The following is a 13,418-nucleotide window of genomic DNA, read 5'->3' as shown; positions in this document are numbered from 1 at the left end:
TTTTTTATTGCAGGAACAACTATAGAATGTGGTCTGAATCTAGTACAGTTGGCTCTTTTAGGTGGAAGCCGTTTAACCTATTACCAGTAGTAATGGTAAGCTGGGCTTACCTGGTGGCTCAGATGGTAAAGAATCTGCCTGCAATGCAGGTGACCTGGGTTTGATTACTGGGTCGGGAAGATTCCCTGGAGAAAGGAATAGCAGTCCACTCCAGTATTCTTACCTGGAAAATTCTATGAACAGAGGAGCCTGACAGGCTATGGGCCATCGGGTCACAAAGAATCTGACGGGACTGAGCGACTCACACACGATGGCAACCCAACCGCCGTTTAGTGAACACCTACTGTATACTAAACACAATGCCAGGTGTTTTCTTCACGTCACCTCAGCTCGTTCTCATGATGCCCCTCCATGTGATCAGGGTAGGCTTCTCCCTGTTGTGTTAATGATGGAAGCGAGCTCAGAGAGGTTAAAGGTCTGCCCACAGCCCCCGTGTGGTAAGGGGCGGGGCCTGCAGTGAGTTCTGGTGCCTTCTTTTCACCTTGTGTTACTGCGATCAAAATAAAGCGTTAACTTTTACTCAGAGAGGAAGAACCACCCAGGATGGTGTGGATTAGTTTTAATTAATTTCATATTTCTTCATTATTTTAGTACTTCCTCTTTAAAGCTCAAGAAGTATAACCCAGTAACTATTTTTAATGACATTGAAAATTTCATAAGAATTTTGTTCAGAAATGGTATGTAAAGTGAGCCTCGTGCTAGGAGGGAGGTTCAGAGGCACCGCTGGATCTCAGGACAGTGAAGTGTCCCTGCCGTGACCCTCCCCATGAACAGTGAGAGTCGGGTAGGTGACAGTCTTGTGAATTTCAGAGTGACCCTGCTTTAGCCTTATGTACAGTAATTTAGCTAAACTCCTAAGATGTCCTCTTCTGTAACTACAGAATCAGAATAAACACTCACTTGTCCATCAGTTTTTTAACTGTGTTTTTAAAAATGATGGTAAGTATCCATCTTTGTTGTACCTAAATACCGACTTAGATGTTTACGAAATATGTGCCTTAGCATGAAACCAAATCCAGATGTTAAGATATTATTAAACACCAGGACAGGAGAAAGTCAGCAAGTTTATTTCTTCTTCCAAAAATGTATAGCATGTAAATGGCTATATGTTCATATTTTATGTGTGTGTAAGTATAGTAATAGATATTGTACAGAAGATCTGACTCTGTCATACGTATGACGTTTTCAGAACAACGTTACTGAACTTTGTTTTTTAATTTTAAGGTTAATTTCACTAGAGGATGAAAACCAGCACAAGGAATCCTCTAGTTTTAAGAGTAAGTTTCGACTTTTTTTTTTTTCAGAATTGCTTCTGAAATACTACTGCACTATAGCCAACCCATTTTCTTCTCTTGTCAAACTCCTTCTAGACCTTTTTATTTCCAACTGAAAAAATTATGTATTTACTTTGCTTCTTAAGAGTCTAAAGTTCAAATATCAGTGCTGCTGACCCCAGAGTATTATGGATAGAGGCTGTGTATTTTGAACGAAAAAACAGCCATCATTAGTCATTTCAGCAGCAGCCTGTTGGGGGGCATTACAATTGAGACTCGGCAGAGAGCTGTTTGCTTTACAACAGGTGATAGCATTGCTGCGTTACCACTACGAGCTGTAACTGACGTTTGGGCCGTGGAGATGGTTGTGATGAGGTCACGTGGTGATATTGGGGGGTTTGATTTCTGCTGTGTCATGGGCTGGGTGCTGCTCATTGTTGGGAATCCGATGGGAGGGTTCAGATTCTGCTCTTCCGGGGGGTTCCTGGGCCTGCTCTGTACTAGTGAAGTGTGAAAGTAAAGTGTTAGTCGCTCAGCCCTGTCCCACTCTTTGGGACCCCATGGACTGTAGCCCTCCAGGCTCCTCCTCACTGAGTGACACCAGGTTCCTGGGGCATGCTGACCCTCCTCTGATCCTGAGGGATCACAGCGCTTGTGACCCAGATGCTGTGCTGTGGAGGGCTTGCCAGCAACCCCGCCTCCTGCCCTTGCAGCCCGCTCTTTCATGGGCAGTTCTCCCCTAAGGAGCACAGGGTAGGGTTAAGTGTGATGGAGCTCACGGGATGGAAAACCGAGGCTCTCACTGGACTCGAATCCTTGGAGATGAAGGGAACAGTCTTACATACTGTGAAGGATCCGAAAGGACCTCAAACGCCTGTTCAGCCCGGCCCTCCCAGGACATGCCCACCTCCACTCTGCTCCGTCGTCTCCTGGAGACCCGACAGGCAGAGTACACCCTGGAACACCCCTCCCTTCCATCCTTTTCCCCAGGCTTTGTCTTCCTTCCATCTTTCTTCCTACTTTTCCAACCACTTCACCTGCTTTATTCTTCTTCTTCTCCCATTTTACTGCTTCGTTCGCTTTTCTTCCATCTGTCTTTGAACAGGAAAAATAAGCTGTCACCTTTCTGCCTCCACAGCTTGACTTCCTGTCATCCTTTCATACTTGTTTGCCTTCCCTTATTCACATCTTTCTTCATTTGTTCAGCACATGTTTATCTGTGGTGGGCACAGCTCGGGGCTCTGGGTGTTCAGTGGTAGATCCTTCCAACATAGGGCGAACTATTGCACAAGTTACTGGGTAACCCCAACTTGGGTGAGCGCTACAAGGGCTGTTTACAGGTATTTGTGATTGGGAGCCCTCAACTGTTTGAGGGCATCAGGGAATTAGCTCAGTCAAGGCTATTGTAAGACCTATCAAAGCAGAAGAAACAGCCTGCATGAAGACTGTGAGCCAGGGAGAACCATGAGAAGGTCAGAGAAACAAGGTCCTAAAGCATGAGGGAGGCGGGGAGGAAGTGGCAGAAGAAGGCAGAGAGGCAGGCTAGCCATGTACGAGTTCTCTGAACAGTATTGATCCACACCCACCGACCTCAGGATCATTCAAGGCCAATAGCCTGAATCCTGTGGGAATCATAAGCAGTTGAACAGGAAAATGTTACTTTTGTGGAAACATGTAAATTCCAGTTTATTATGTTTGTATTCAAGGCATTTATATAACATGTGACAACACAGGGGGATGAAGTTTTCTCTTTGTGCAGTATGTTCACTTGTCTGTGGTAGTTGCATAATATTTTTAGATTGTACCTGTTGATTACCCTGTTTTATAGATACATAGAATGGAATCCATTAGAAAGAAATGCCATCTGTCTTTTATTCTGGGACTTGTAGAAAGTCTAATGTACATATGAGCAAACCAAGTTTTAAGGCTATGCTGTTGTGTACACACACACACACACACACACACTTTATTGGGCAGAAGGCACAAAGAATTCCTACATGTTCCTTGCCCCCACGCATGTATAGACACCTCTATTAGCAACATCCCCCACCAGGGTAAATAATCAATGAACCAACATTGACATATCATTATTACTCAGATTCCGTAGTTTACATTAGATGTTGTACAGTCTGTAGGTGTTCACAAATGTATAATGGCACATACCCATTGTTACAGTATCATACAGAGTGGTTTCACTGTCCTAAAAATCCCCTGTGACTTCACCTATTCGTCTTCCCCTCCCCCAAACTCTAGCAACCGCTGATCTTTTCACTGTCGCCGTTGTTTTGCTTTTCCCAGAATGTCATAGTTGGAATCTTGCTGTGTAGCCTTTACAGGTTGGCTTCTTTCACCCAGTAATCTGCCCTTTTATTTTAGCCCGGCCCATGTGACTGAGGTTCATTAGCCCCAGCAGCTTATCGTTGGGTACTTAAGTCACACATGTGTCCCTGGAAGGAGAATTGTCAGATCAGTGGCATATAGTTTTTCTACCAAACAAAGCAAGGATTCAGGGCAGTTAACTCAGCATTCATTGAGAGCCAGTTGCTTGACTAAAATGTCATCTGAGGACCCCTGCTCCTGCCTGAGTGAGTTTTCAGATACATTCGTTCCTGAAGCATGTGCTTACCTTATAGCACATTAGTATATGAACTCGCACAGCTTTCTGAAGTGGTGATAACCAAATGCGTGTGTTTTATTTACAGCCGAAGATAGGAAAAGTGTTTTATCTGCCTTAGACAAAAGCTCTACACATAATGCATGCTCAGGTAATCCAGATTAAGGAAAACAACTCAATTTTAGTAATTTGACTCAAAGTCCCTACAAAATGAAACTAACATAATTTTCTTTTCTTTCTTCTCCTCTAATGAACCTGTAGATGAACTTTTAGACATTAAACCCGAGGAAGGTGGTAAGATTTATGCATTTCTTTGGGGTTACAATTTGTTTAATATTTTAAATACTGTGGTTACACGCAGGCAAATGCAATTTTTATCTTTTGAATAGCTTTGCATTCCCAAGCAATTGTTTTTAGGTAACTGCCATTTGTCTTTATGAAGTGAAGTAAAGTGAAAGTTGCTCAGTTGTGTCTAACTCTTTGCACCCCATGAATAGTAGCCCACCAGGCTCCTCTGTCCATGGATTCTCCAGGCAAGAATACTGGAGTGGGTTGTCATTCCCTTCTCCAGGGGATCTTCCTGACCCAGGGATCAAACCCAGGTCTCCTGCATTGGAGGGAGATTCCTTACCATCTGAACCACAAGGGAAGCCCTCGTGACTTTAAATATGCTCATGCACAAACAGTATGGGCAGATGTGTCATCATTATAATATTCAAACCATTAAAGCTAAAAGGTGCTATGTCAGAGATTGTATGCGGGAGTAGAAAAAACATGGCTTTCAGAATCAGACAGACTTGACTTTTGAATATGGTTCCCTTATAAATAATCTCTATGGCCTCAAGTAACTTGCTTCATCCTTAAACTCTTTTAGCCTCAGTTATTCTCATTTGTAAATTGGAACCAGTAGCAACAGTCTTGCTGGGTTACTGTCGGGTTCGAAGATCAAGTATGCAAAGGGTCTTTCATGATCTCTGACACAGGGACACTGTCTAAGTGGTAAGCAGTTGAGATGTAGGACTAGAAATGTTGCCCTGCTGGGTCTTCCCTGACAGTCAGTGGTTAAGACTCTGAGCTTCCACTGTAGGGGTCATGGGTTCAATCCCTGGCTGGGGAACTAAGACCCCCACATGCAGCACATGGCATGGCCAAAAATAAACAAATAGATTATAAATTATGAGTTTATATAATTTTCAAAAAGAAAAAAAATCTAATTATGAAAAAAAATAAAAAGAAATATTGCCATGCCAATGCACAGTGCTTATCTTCATTGAACCTTAGTTAAATGCAGAGGGAAAGTTTGTTGGCTAGGTCCCACATCCAAGTTCACCAGACCTAAAAGTCATTTACTGAGTAGCCCCTCACAGGAGGTTCCAGAACTGTGGGTCTGGATGAGACTTGCCTAGTTTTAAGTGATCCCAAGAAATTGAGTGTTTTCAGCTTGCTCATTGCATTTGCTTTTCATCCTACCAAGAGTCTCCTCCTAGTGATTTACCATTGGTCAAAAATATCCCTGAGATTGTCATCCAAATTCTGGAATATCTCTTGCCCCAGGTGATTGGCACACAGTCTACCCTGGACTCACAGGTTTCTTTCAGGACTAGAAGTGGGCCAAGATATCCTGTCGGCCCTAGTTACCTAGGGCCGAGGATTTTCTCTACCCAGTCTTTGCTTGATTTGGATTTAGTTCCCAGAATGTGAGAGGAGAGAGTCTGGGAAACAGAGGACATTGGTTAAAGTTTTTTTCAAAATTGGAAAGGCAACACAACTCTAGCATTTAAGTTTCCAGGGATTGAAAAAAAGTTTCCAGGGCTAAGGAATATAAACTTGAGGGCAGAAACCTGCTTTCCTTATTAATTTTTCATTCCACTGTGCAATATTTCATGAATGTCCATGTGTATTTTATCAGAATGTCTACTTATTTGTGAATGCTGAAATCACATAAGATTATGAAAGTAAAAAAGCAAGTAATAATGCAGATTGCCATTACATTGCCTATATTTTCATAAAATCATTTCTCCCTTGGCCTAAGGATAGAATTTTGATGAAATAAGGGTGTTTTCAAACAAATTAATTTTTGGAGGAGGAAATAGTTCAGTCTTACAAACTGAGATAAAGATAATAATGTAACAAGTAATAGGTGCCTACAACCTAGCTTTAGCAAGTCTTAACAGTTAACAGATTATTCATACATAAGCTTCAACTTATTTTGACAGGAATATGATTTCTCTTGTTCCCAACCTCTTGTTTATATAGCTTGTCCTTTGTTTTTATTATCTCCTACTTAATTTCATTATTTTAATAAGCATAATTTTTGAGTAGGTGGTGTGTTCACATTAGTGCAAAAAACAAAATGATAATAAAAATGTATACAGGAAAAAAAACAAACCTCTCACCCACATTACTGCTGCCTACACTCCTATCTGTTCCAACACTCCCTCCCCTCTTTCATCCCTCCAATGTTTCTTTCCACAAACACAAGCACATTTGAGTCCACAGTCTCATGTTTCCCCACTTCTTACGAAAAAAAATTCTTGCTTTTGGATTTTGATTTTTTTTTTTTTAACTTGGTCATAGTAGTACATGGCTAACCCAGTAGTCATGCATTTCTTCTCAGAATTTAGTCAGAAATGCTCCTGCCCAAGATACAGTCATGAGCTTCTTCCATCTCATGGGCCAAGATTCATTGGAATAAGATTGCTATCTTTCTCCTTATTTAAAACAACTTCCACACCTCATTGGTTTTTAGGTACAATCTTTGTTTCATCGAATTGCAGCTCATAGACTTTTTTTTGAGCACTCAATTTAATTCTGAAGATAAAGAGATGAACATGCTCTTCCTCAAACTGTGTACTCATTTTCAGGCAGAAAAATGTATTTACAAATTTTCTTGGTTAAATGCAGTTTGACATAATTTCTCCTTTCCCTGTATCACTGCCAGCCCACAAAGCTCTCCTTGAGTCACAAGCCATTCTTTCCCTCTATCTGCCTCTTCTGCATCTGCAGCCCCCGGGGTAGCATCAGCTTAAAAATTACCACAGCCGCAAGTATAAAAATATTCTCTCAGTGTACAGAGAACTTGAGGTGATGGAAGAAGAGAACACTCTTAATTAGTTGACTTCCAAATGTGTGCCCTTCGGAAAACTGCCAGAAGGGCCAAATCCCGATTTAAAATGCTGGTTGTAGTATGTAAGACATTAAATAATCAAGAGTTAAAAAGAGCTTAATCCAGGGAAGGCTGACTTTACAGGACTGGCAATAGGGCTGTAAGCTCAAGCGCCCTGTTGCATGAGGGCCTGTTCACTCTCAGTGGTGATTCTGTTCAACAAGTCAGTCCTGGTACGATGTTGTCAGAGAGCAGACCACTTCTGACAACAGCAAGGACACAATTCTTCAGGAATCATGGCCCAGAAAATCACTCTGACTCAGTGTCATAGTGAAATGTGTTTTCTCCTACTAAATAGATAATGAAATTAGAAGATGCTTGCTCCTTGGAAGAAAAGCTATGACAAATCTAGACAGCATTTTAAAAAGCAGAGATATCAATTTAGCAACAAAGGTCCATTAGTCAAAGCTGTGGTTTTTTCAGTGGTCATGTATGGATGTGAGAGTTGGACCATAGAGAAGGCTGAGCACCAAAGAATTGATAAATTGTGGTGCTGGAGAAGACTTGAGAATCCCTTGGACTGCAAGAAGATCAAACCAGTCAATCCTGAAGGAAATCAACTCTGTATATTCACTCTAAGGACTGATGCTGAGGCTGAAGCTCCAATACTTTGGCCACCTGATGCGAAGAGCTGACTCATTTGAAAAGACCCTGGTGCTGGGAGAGATTGAGGGCAGGAGGAGAAGGGGATGACAGAGGATGAGATGGCTGGATGGCATCACTGACCCAGTGGACATGAGTTTGAACGAACTCCAGGAGATGGTGAAGGACAGAAAAGCCTGGCATGCTGCAGTTCACGGGGTTGCAAAGAGTCGGACACAAGTTAATGACTGAACAACAACAAATAGATAATGTAATGGAAAACCAATATTTGGCCAGTTTATACAAACATTTCAAGTGAAGAAGAAACTGAGTTACATTTTGAAATACTTGGAAGTGGCTCTGAAATCACCTTGTGACCACATGTGACGATCCTTAGCCTCAATTCATGGGTTATAACAGGTAGAGATCTTGTGTTCCTCAAAGTTGGGCCAAGAAAAATAACTCTCAGATAACTGAACAGAAAGTGGTGGCATAAAGCAGAAGAGAGTTCCATCAGCTCAGCTCACCTAAGTCTGCTAACTTGGTTTCATCCAAAAGATCCTGCTGTCAAATGGGACTGACTGAATGAATTTTAGAATTTTTTAATTGTTCATATTATAGTTAAAATGTCTTGGGCTGCTTGCTTGGTTTCTATACAGACTTGCTATTCTGAATTCTGGCCAAACTTCAGAATGACTGAGACCCTCACTCAGTAGCTTACAGGTCTAGATGAGAAGCTGTAGCTTGAATCAGTAACACGTGTTTCTGTCGCTGCCCCAGGTCTTTCCCAGTCATTCAGAAGGGTCTCCTCTGTGCGTGTGTGCATGTGTGTGTGCGCGCCTGTGCGCACGTGCACCAGTTGCGTCCGACTCTTTGTGACCCCGTGTGCTGTGGCCCGCCAGGCTCCTCTGATGTTCCAGAAAGAATACTAGAGTGGGTTGCCATCTCCTCCTTCAGGAGATCTTCTTGACCCAGGAATCAAACCTGACTCTCTTGTGTCCCCAGCATTGGCAGGCAAATTGTTTACCAGCTGAGCTTCCTGGGAAGCCCCTCCTATACTTACCCATGTATGTGTAGCTGACTAGGGATCTGACTGCTTCCTCACAGCTATGTGGCAAATACTAAACTCCTTGTCTTTTCTCATAAACTTTCCCTTCTCCTTGTCTTCCTCAGTGTCCTAGGGAGAAAACTGCTGGGTTGCTTCCTTTCATGAGCTAATGGTGCACTTTTAAAACCAAGTACTGTTCTTAATTGATCACCTTATAGTCTAGAGTGTTCCGTGTAGATTTACCCATGGTCCAGGTATCAAGTTTTCTAGTAAGATTGCTTGCTTGTTAAATTCTAATTTTACAATGGAGGACCAGACTTGGGGATCATGAAAAAGTATTTCTGAGTGCCTACTCAGGGTCTAGCATTGTTGGGGTTTTTTTTTGTTTGTTTTCACTCGTGGAGGAGGAATTTTTTGTTTTATTTTTTGTTTGGCATGTGTGTGTTTGTGGGTGTTTGTGTTTCAGAGAGTGGGTGCAGTGGATTTTCCTCCATCTGCTATTATTATCCATGTCTTTTTTCACCAGAAGGGAGATTTTAGAAGTATTCTTGAATTCTAAGCAAGTGCAGTTTCTTCCCAGAGCCTTTTATAAGGAAGACTTATTTTTCTTGTTAGTTTTCTAAGGTGGTTTCCTACCCATCTTTGTCCCGTGCTGTCTTCTGGGTGATGTGAGGATCGTGTTGGTGTTTGGGGTTTTTCATGTGTGTTTCAAGCGTGAGGCCTTTACAATTAGTCATAACATTGAGAGCGGGGAGCAGGGAGCAAACCCGAGCGCCTTCCTGTTTCACACACAGATGAAGGGAGCTGCGTGACATTTATCTGTTTGCTTTCCTGTGCTCTCATTTTGGGTCTGCGCTCTTACGTGTCCATCTTCCGTGCTCCTCATTTCTGCTGAGGTCATGAAACCCGGCATGATTTCAGAAATGTCACCTGAATGGGCTGTCACCCCTTCCCCACCTTAGTTTTCTATCACCCACAGTCGGAACACAAGCGCTTCCTCTGAATGTGTTTTCACTCATTGAAAACTCACTGGCTTAGAATCAGTGTTCCTCAGGAATGCTTTCCCAGAGACATAGGGTTTGATTTTTGAAGCCTTGGGCAGAGCAAGGCAAATATGATGAGAGGGTCTGTCATCTTGGCCATTCTGCCATGATGCCTGCAGCCAAGAATTTTGCCTAGCAGCCAGTGGAGCTATATAACCTTAGAAACCCTACAGACTTTATGAAAATTTAAATATTTGCTTATATTTGGGGTCCTTAAAAGGCTCTGAAGTGTGCAGCACTGAGAAAACATCTTGACCTGTGCGCCAGGGGTCCCCAGCCAGATAATCCATAACTAATAAATTAGATGACCTTGAGGTCATCTAGCCTGGGTCTCTCTTTCCTCATCTATAAAATGAGTTTCAGGAGATGATTTATAAGATCCTTTCAGTTGAGTATGACTCTTCCCTTTGGGCATTTCACTGGGAAAACAGCAGGTTCCTAGATGGGAAGATGGGGGAGCATGTGTGAGGAATGGCAGGCAGAAGAGTGTTGTCGAACCATAGGCTTCCCTGAAGGCAGTGTTGGTGAGCTCTGGAAAGGGCTACCTTAGAGCTTGACTGCAGAGGTCCTGAGCCCACGATGAGGGGCATCACTTCACTCAGGAAGCAGAGGGGGCCATGGATGTTATTTGAGGAAGGGAGTAATAACCTCACAGCTGAATTAAGCAAACGTATACAGCAAGAGGGGCTTCTCAAGTGGCGCTGGTGGTAAAGAACCTGCCTGTTAATGCAGGAGACACAAGAGGCCCAGGTTTGATCCCTGGATCAGGAAGATCCCCTGGAGGAGGGCATGGCAACCCAGTCCAGTATTCTTGCCTGAAGAATCCCATGGACAGAGGAGCCTGGCAGGCTATGGTCCACAGGGTCACAAAGAGTCAGACACGACTGAAGAACTGAGTGTGCACACACACACATACACATACAACGGGAGAGTGTCTTTTATGGAATGCCAGCAGGCTCAGCAGTGGGCCAGTCCCAAAGGGCCTCCAGGCTGGAATTTGTCATCAGAGTTTCAGGAAAGCATTTGGAATTGGAGACAGGGGTTTGAGACTGTTCCCAGGTGACACTGGAACCAGGAGAACACATAAGATCTTCTATGTAGAGAACGTAGGGAAGAGAGAGGTGATGGCTTAGGAGGAAGTCTCAAGGGCAACCAGAGTCGGAGGAGGCGTCAGGGAAAGTATCGTCAAGAAGACAGGAGGACATCCAAGAGAGCCACTTCCTGGGACCCCAGGAGACGACAGACAGCATTTCCAGGGTGGGCAGTAGTGCAGAGTTCTGAAGAGACCAAAGCAGCCTCAGAGTAGGGGCTTGGAACCCGCCATGAGGATCTCACTGTTAACCTCCAAGAGGGCCACTTTAGTGTAGAGCAGGGCCAGGAACTTGATTACAGATAGACCCAGAAAGAGTGCTGACAAAGTAGCATGGCTGGCTGTAGAAGGAAGAAGAAACTTGAACAGTGACTCGACAGGATGCATTGGGTAAAAAAGTGAAAGTGGAAGTGTTAGTTGCTCAGTCATGTCCGACTCTTTGCAATCCCATGGACTTATAGCCCGCCAGGCTCCTCTATCCATAGAATTCTCCAGGCAAGAATACTGGAGTGGTTGCCATTTCCTTCTCCAGGGATCTCCCTGATCCAGGGGTTGAACCCAGGTCTCCTGCATTGCAGGCAGATTCTTTACCATCTGAGCTACCACGGAGGTGTTGGGGGAGGCTGCAGGAACTGCAGTATCAAGTGAAGACTGACATTGGAGGGTGCACAGACTTGAGGCCCGGGAGAAGCCTTGGAGGATGAATGATTACAGATGCTAGAGGTGGAATAATGCTGGGGGGTGGAGCAGGCTTCCCAACACGGGGAGAGTACAGCGGGGGCTAATGCAGCAAGGGAAGAGGGGTGCCTGAGGGGTCATAGATCTGGAGGGCAAGCAGTCAGCATTGGAGTATGTCACATAAAGTGTTGGCCTTTACGTTTGTAGTCATGTCTGTGATTGGGTGACTGCTAGGAAAGTAAACCTGGAGACTTGAGGAACTAGCAAGGGCATGAAGGGGGCTTGGAGGCCCCTCTGTGGACTTGGCACCTGCGATCTCCGTCACCTTTGTTCATTCTTTAAGACAAAGGCAGGGGGCTTCCTTTGTGGCTCAGTGGTAAAGAATCCACCTGCCAGTGCAGCAGACACAGGTTCGATTCCTGGCCCAGGAGAATCCCACATGCCGCAGAGCAGCTCAGCCCGTGCATCGCAACTACTCAGCCTGCACTCTCGAGCCCAGGAGGCACAAGTTCTGAGCCCACAGGTCTAGAGTCTGTGCTACAGCAAGAGAAACTACTCCAGTGAGAAGCCTGTGCATTGCAACTAGAGATTAGCCCCCGCTTGCCACAGCTAGGGAAAAACCCGTGTAGCAATGAAGACCAAGCCAAAAATAAATAAATAAAATCATTTAAAAAAAAAAAAAAAAACAGAGACAGGATGGGGCTCAGAAAGCCAGGATTGGTACTTGCTTGTCTGCAGGGGTGGAAGCCCTGACTCCAGCTGTAGCTCTCACCGGCTTCTTATCGTATCTAGCTTTGCTCTCGTTTTCTCACAGTTGAGTTGAATTATTTCCAAAGAAAATGATAGCATGATTCTTAAGAGCCGACTGACTAGTGTTATTTTTCAAGTCTTGACTTGTCTGGTTACAGACCTAAACCTGAACTTTTCTGTTGGTAATTATGTTTTTCTTACAAGTGATGTAGAGTCATTTGAAGCATCTTAATTATCAGGGCTATAATTGGGAGGTTTCCCTGCTTTCTGGTTCAAGTCAGTGTCAGTTTCATTGCTTTCAGCTAACAAGTTTTCTTCAAAGAGAAAATAGCCGCAGTCCAGCCTGCTCTGACTGTGAAATAACCAGGACATTAAGCAATAGGCCACTTTCAATGGTTGTGTGTATGTGCCTGTGTATGTGCATACCGAGTCATGTCTGGCTCTTTGCGACCCCACAGACCCTCCAGGCTCCTCTGTCCATGGGATTTCCCAGGCAAGAATGTTGGAGTGGCTTGCCATGCCCTTTTCCAGGGAATCTTCCCGACCCAGGGACTGAACACTAGTCTCTTATATCTACGGCATTGGCAGCCGGGTTCTTTATCAGCTGAAACACCAGGGAAGCCCCCTTTCAATTGAAGACCTCTATTCAAAACCAGTTCTGCACAACAACACCCCCCCCCCCCGCCATGGGTCCTTTTTTCATTTAGTCACTAAATTTGTGTTGTATAGGATAGATTATTAGTCAGGAATCATTTAGTTGGAAGTAACAAATTCTTCTTTGAACAGTTTAGCTTTAATAGGAAAAGAAAATAGAAGACTATATGGATATTGGTCCATGTAGCTGAGGATACACAGTGCTGGATTGACTTCAAGAAAGGCTGGATCTGCCTGGATTGGGAGGGAAGTTTGGGGGAGAATGGATACATGTATATGTATGGCTGAGTCCCTTCACCGTTTACCTAAAACTATCGAATTATTAATTGGCTATACCCTGGCACAAAATAAAAAGTTTTTAAGAAAAAAAAAGAAAAGCTGGATCCAGGGGCTTAAAGAGTGTTGTCAGGATTCTCTTTCTAACTCCTAAATCTGTTTACATCACTGTTTGGCTCCATC

The 13,418-nt window shown here is 43.8% G+C and overlaps 1 protein-coding gene across 11 annotated transcripts in view; it reads left to right on the top strand.

Moving 5' to 3' along the window:
* Positions 1–13,418, top strand: part of ICA1 (islet cell autoantigen 1) — a 160,156-nt gene that overhangs the window by 128,633 nt on the left and 18,105 nt on the right. For 10 of the 11 annotated variants that reach the window (XM_065938835.1, XM_065938838.1, XM_065938842.1 and 7 more), the window contains 3 exons: positions 1,285–1,337; positions 4,037–4,099; positions 4,210–4,242. In XM_065938835.1, coding sequence (XP_065794907.1) covers positions 1,285–1,337; positions 4,037–4,099; positions 4,210–4,242 — 149 coding nt within the window. The remainder of the gene's footprint in view (positions 1–1,284; positions 1,338–4,036; positions 4,100–4,209; positions 4,243–13,418) is intronic. The other variant, XM_065938844.1, reaches the window with a different exon arrangement.

Source organism: Muntiacus reevesi, chromosome 6, assembly GCF_963930625.1.
Source record: "Muntiacus reevesi chromosome 6, mMunRee1.1, whole genome shotgun sequence".
NCBI lineage: Eukaryota > Metazoa > Chordata > Mammalia > Artiodactyla > Cervidae > Muntiacus > Muntiacus reevesi.
This window is presented reverse-complemented; position numbering and strand designations above follow the sequence as displayed.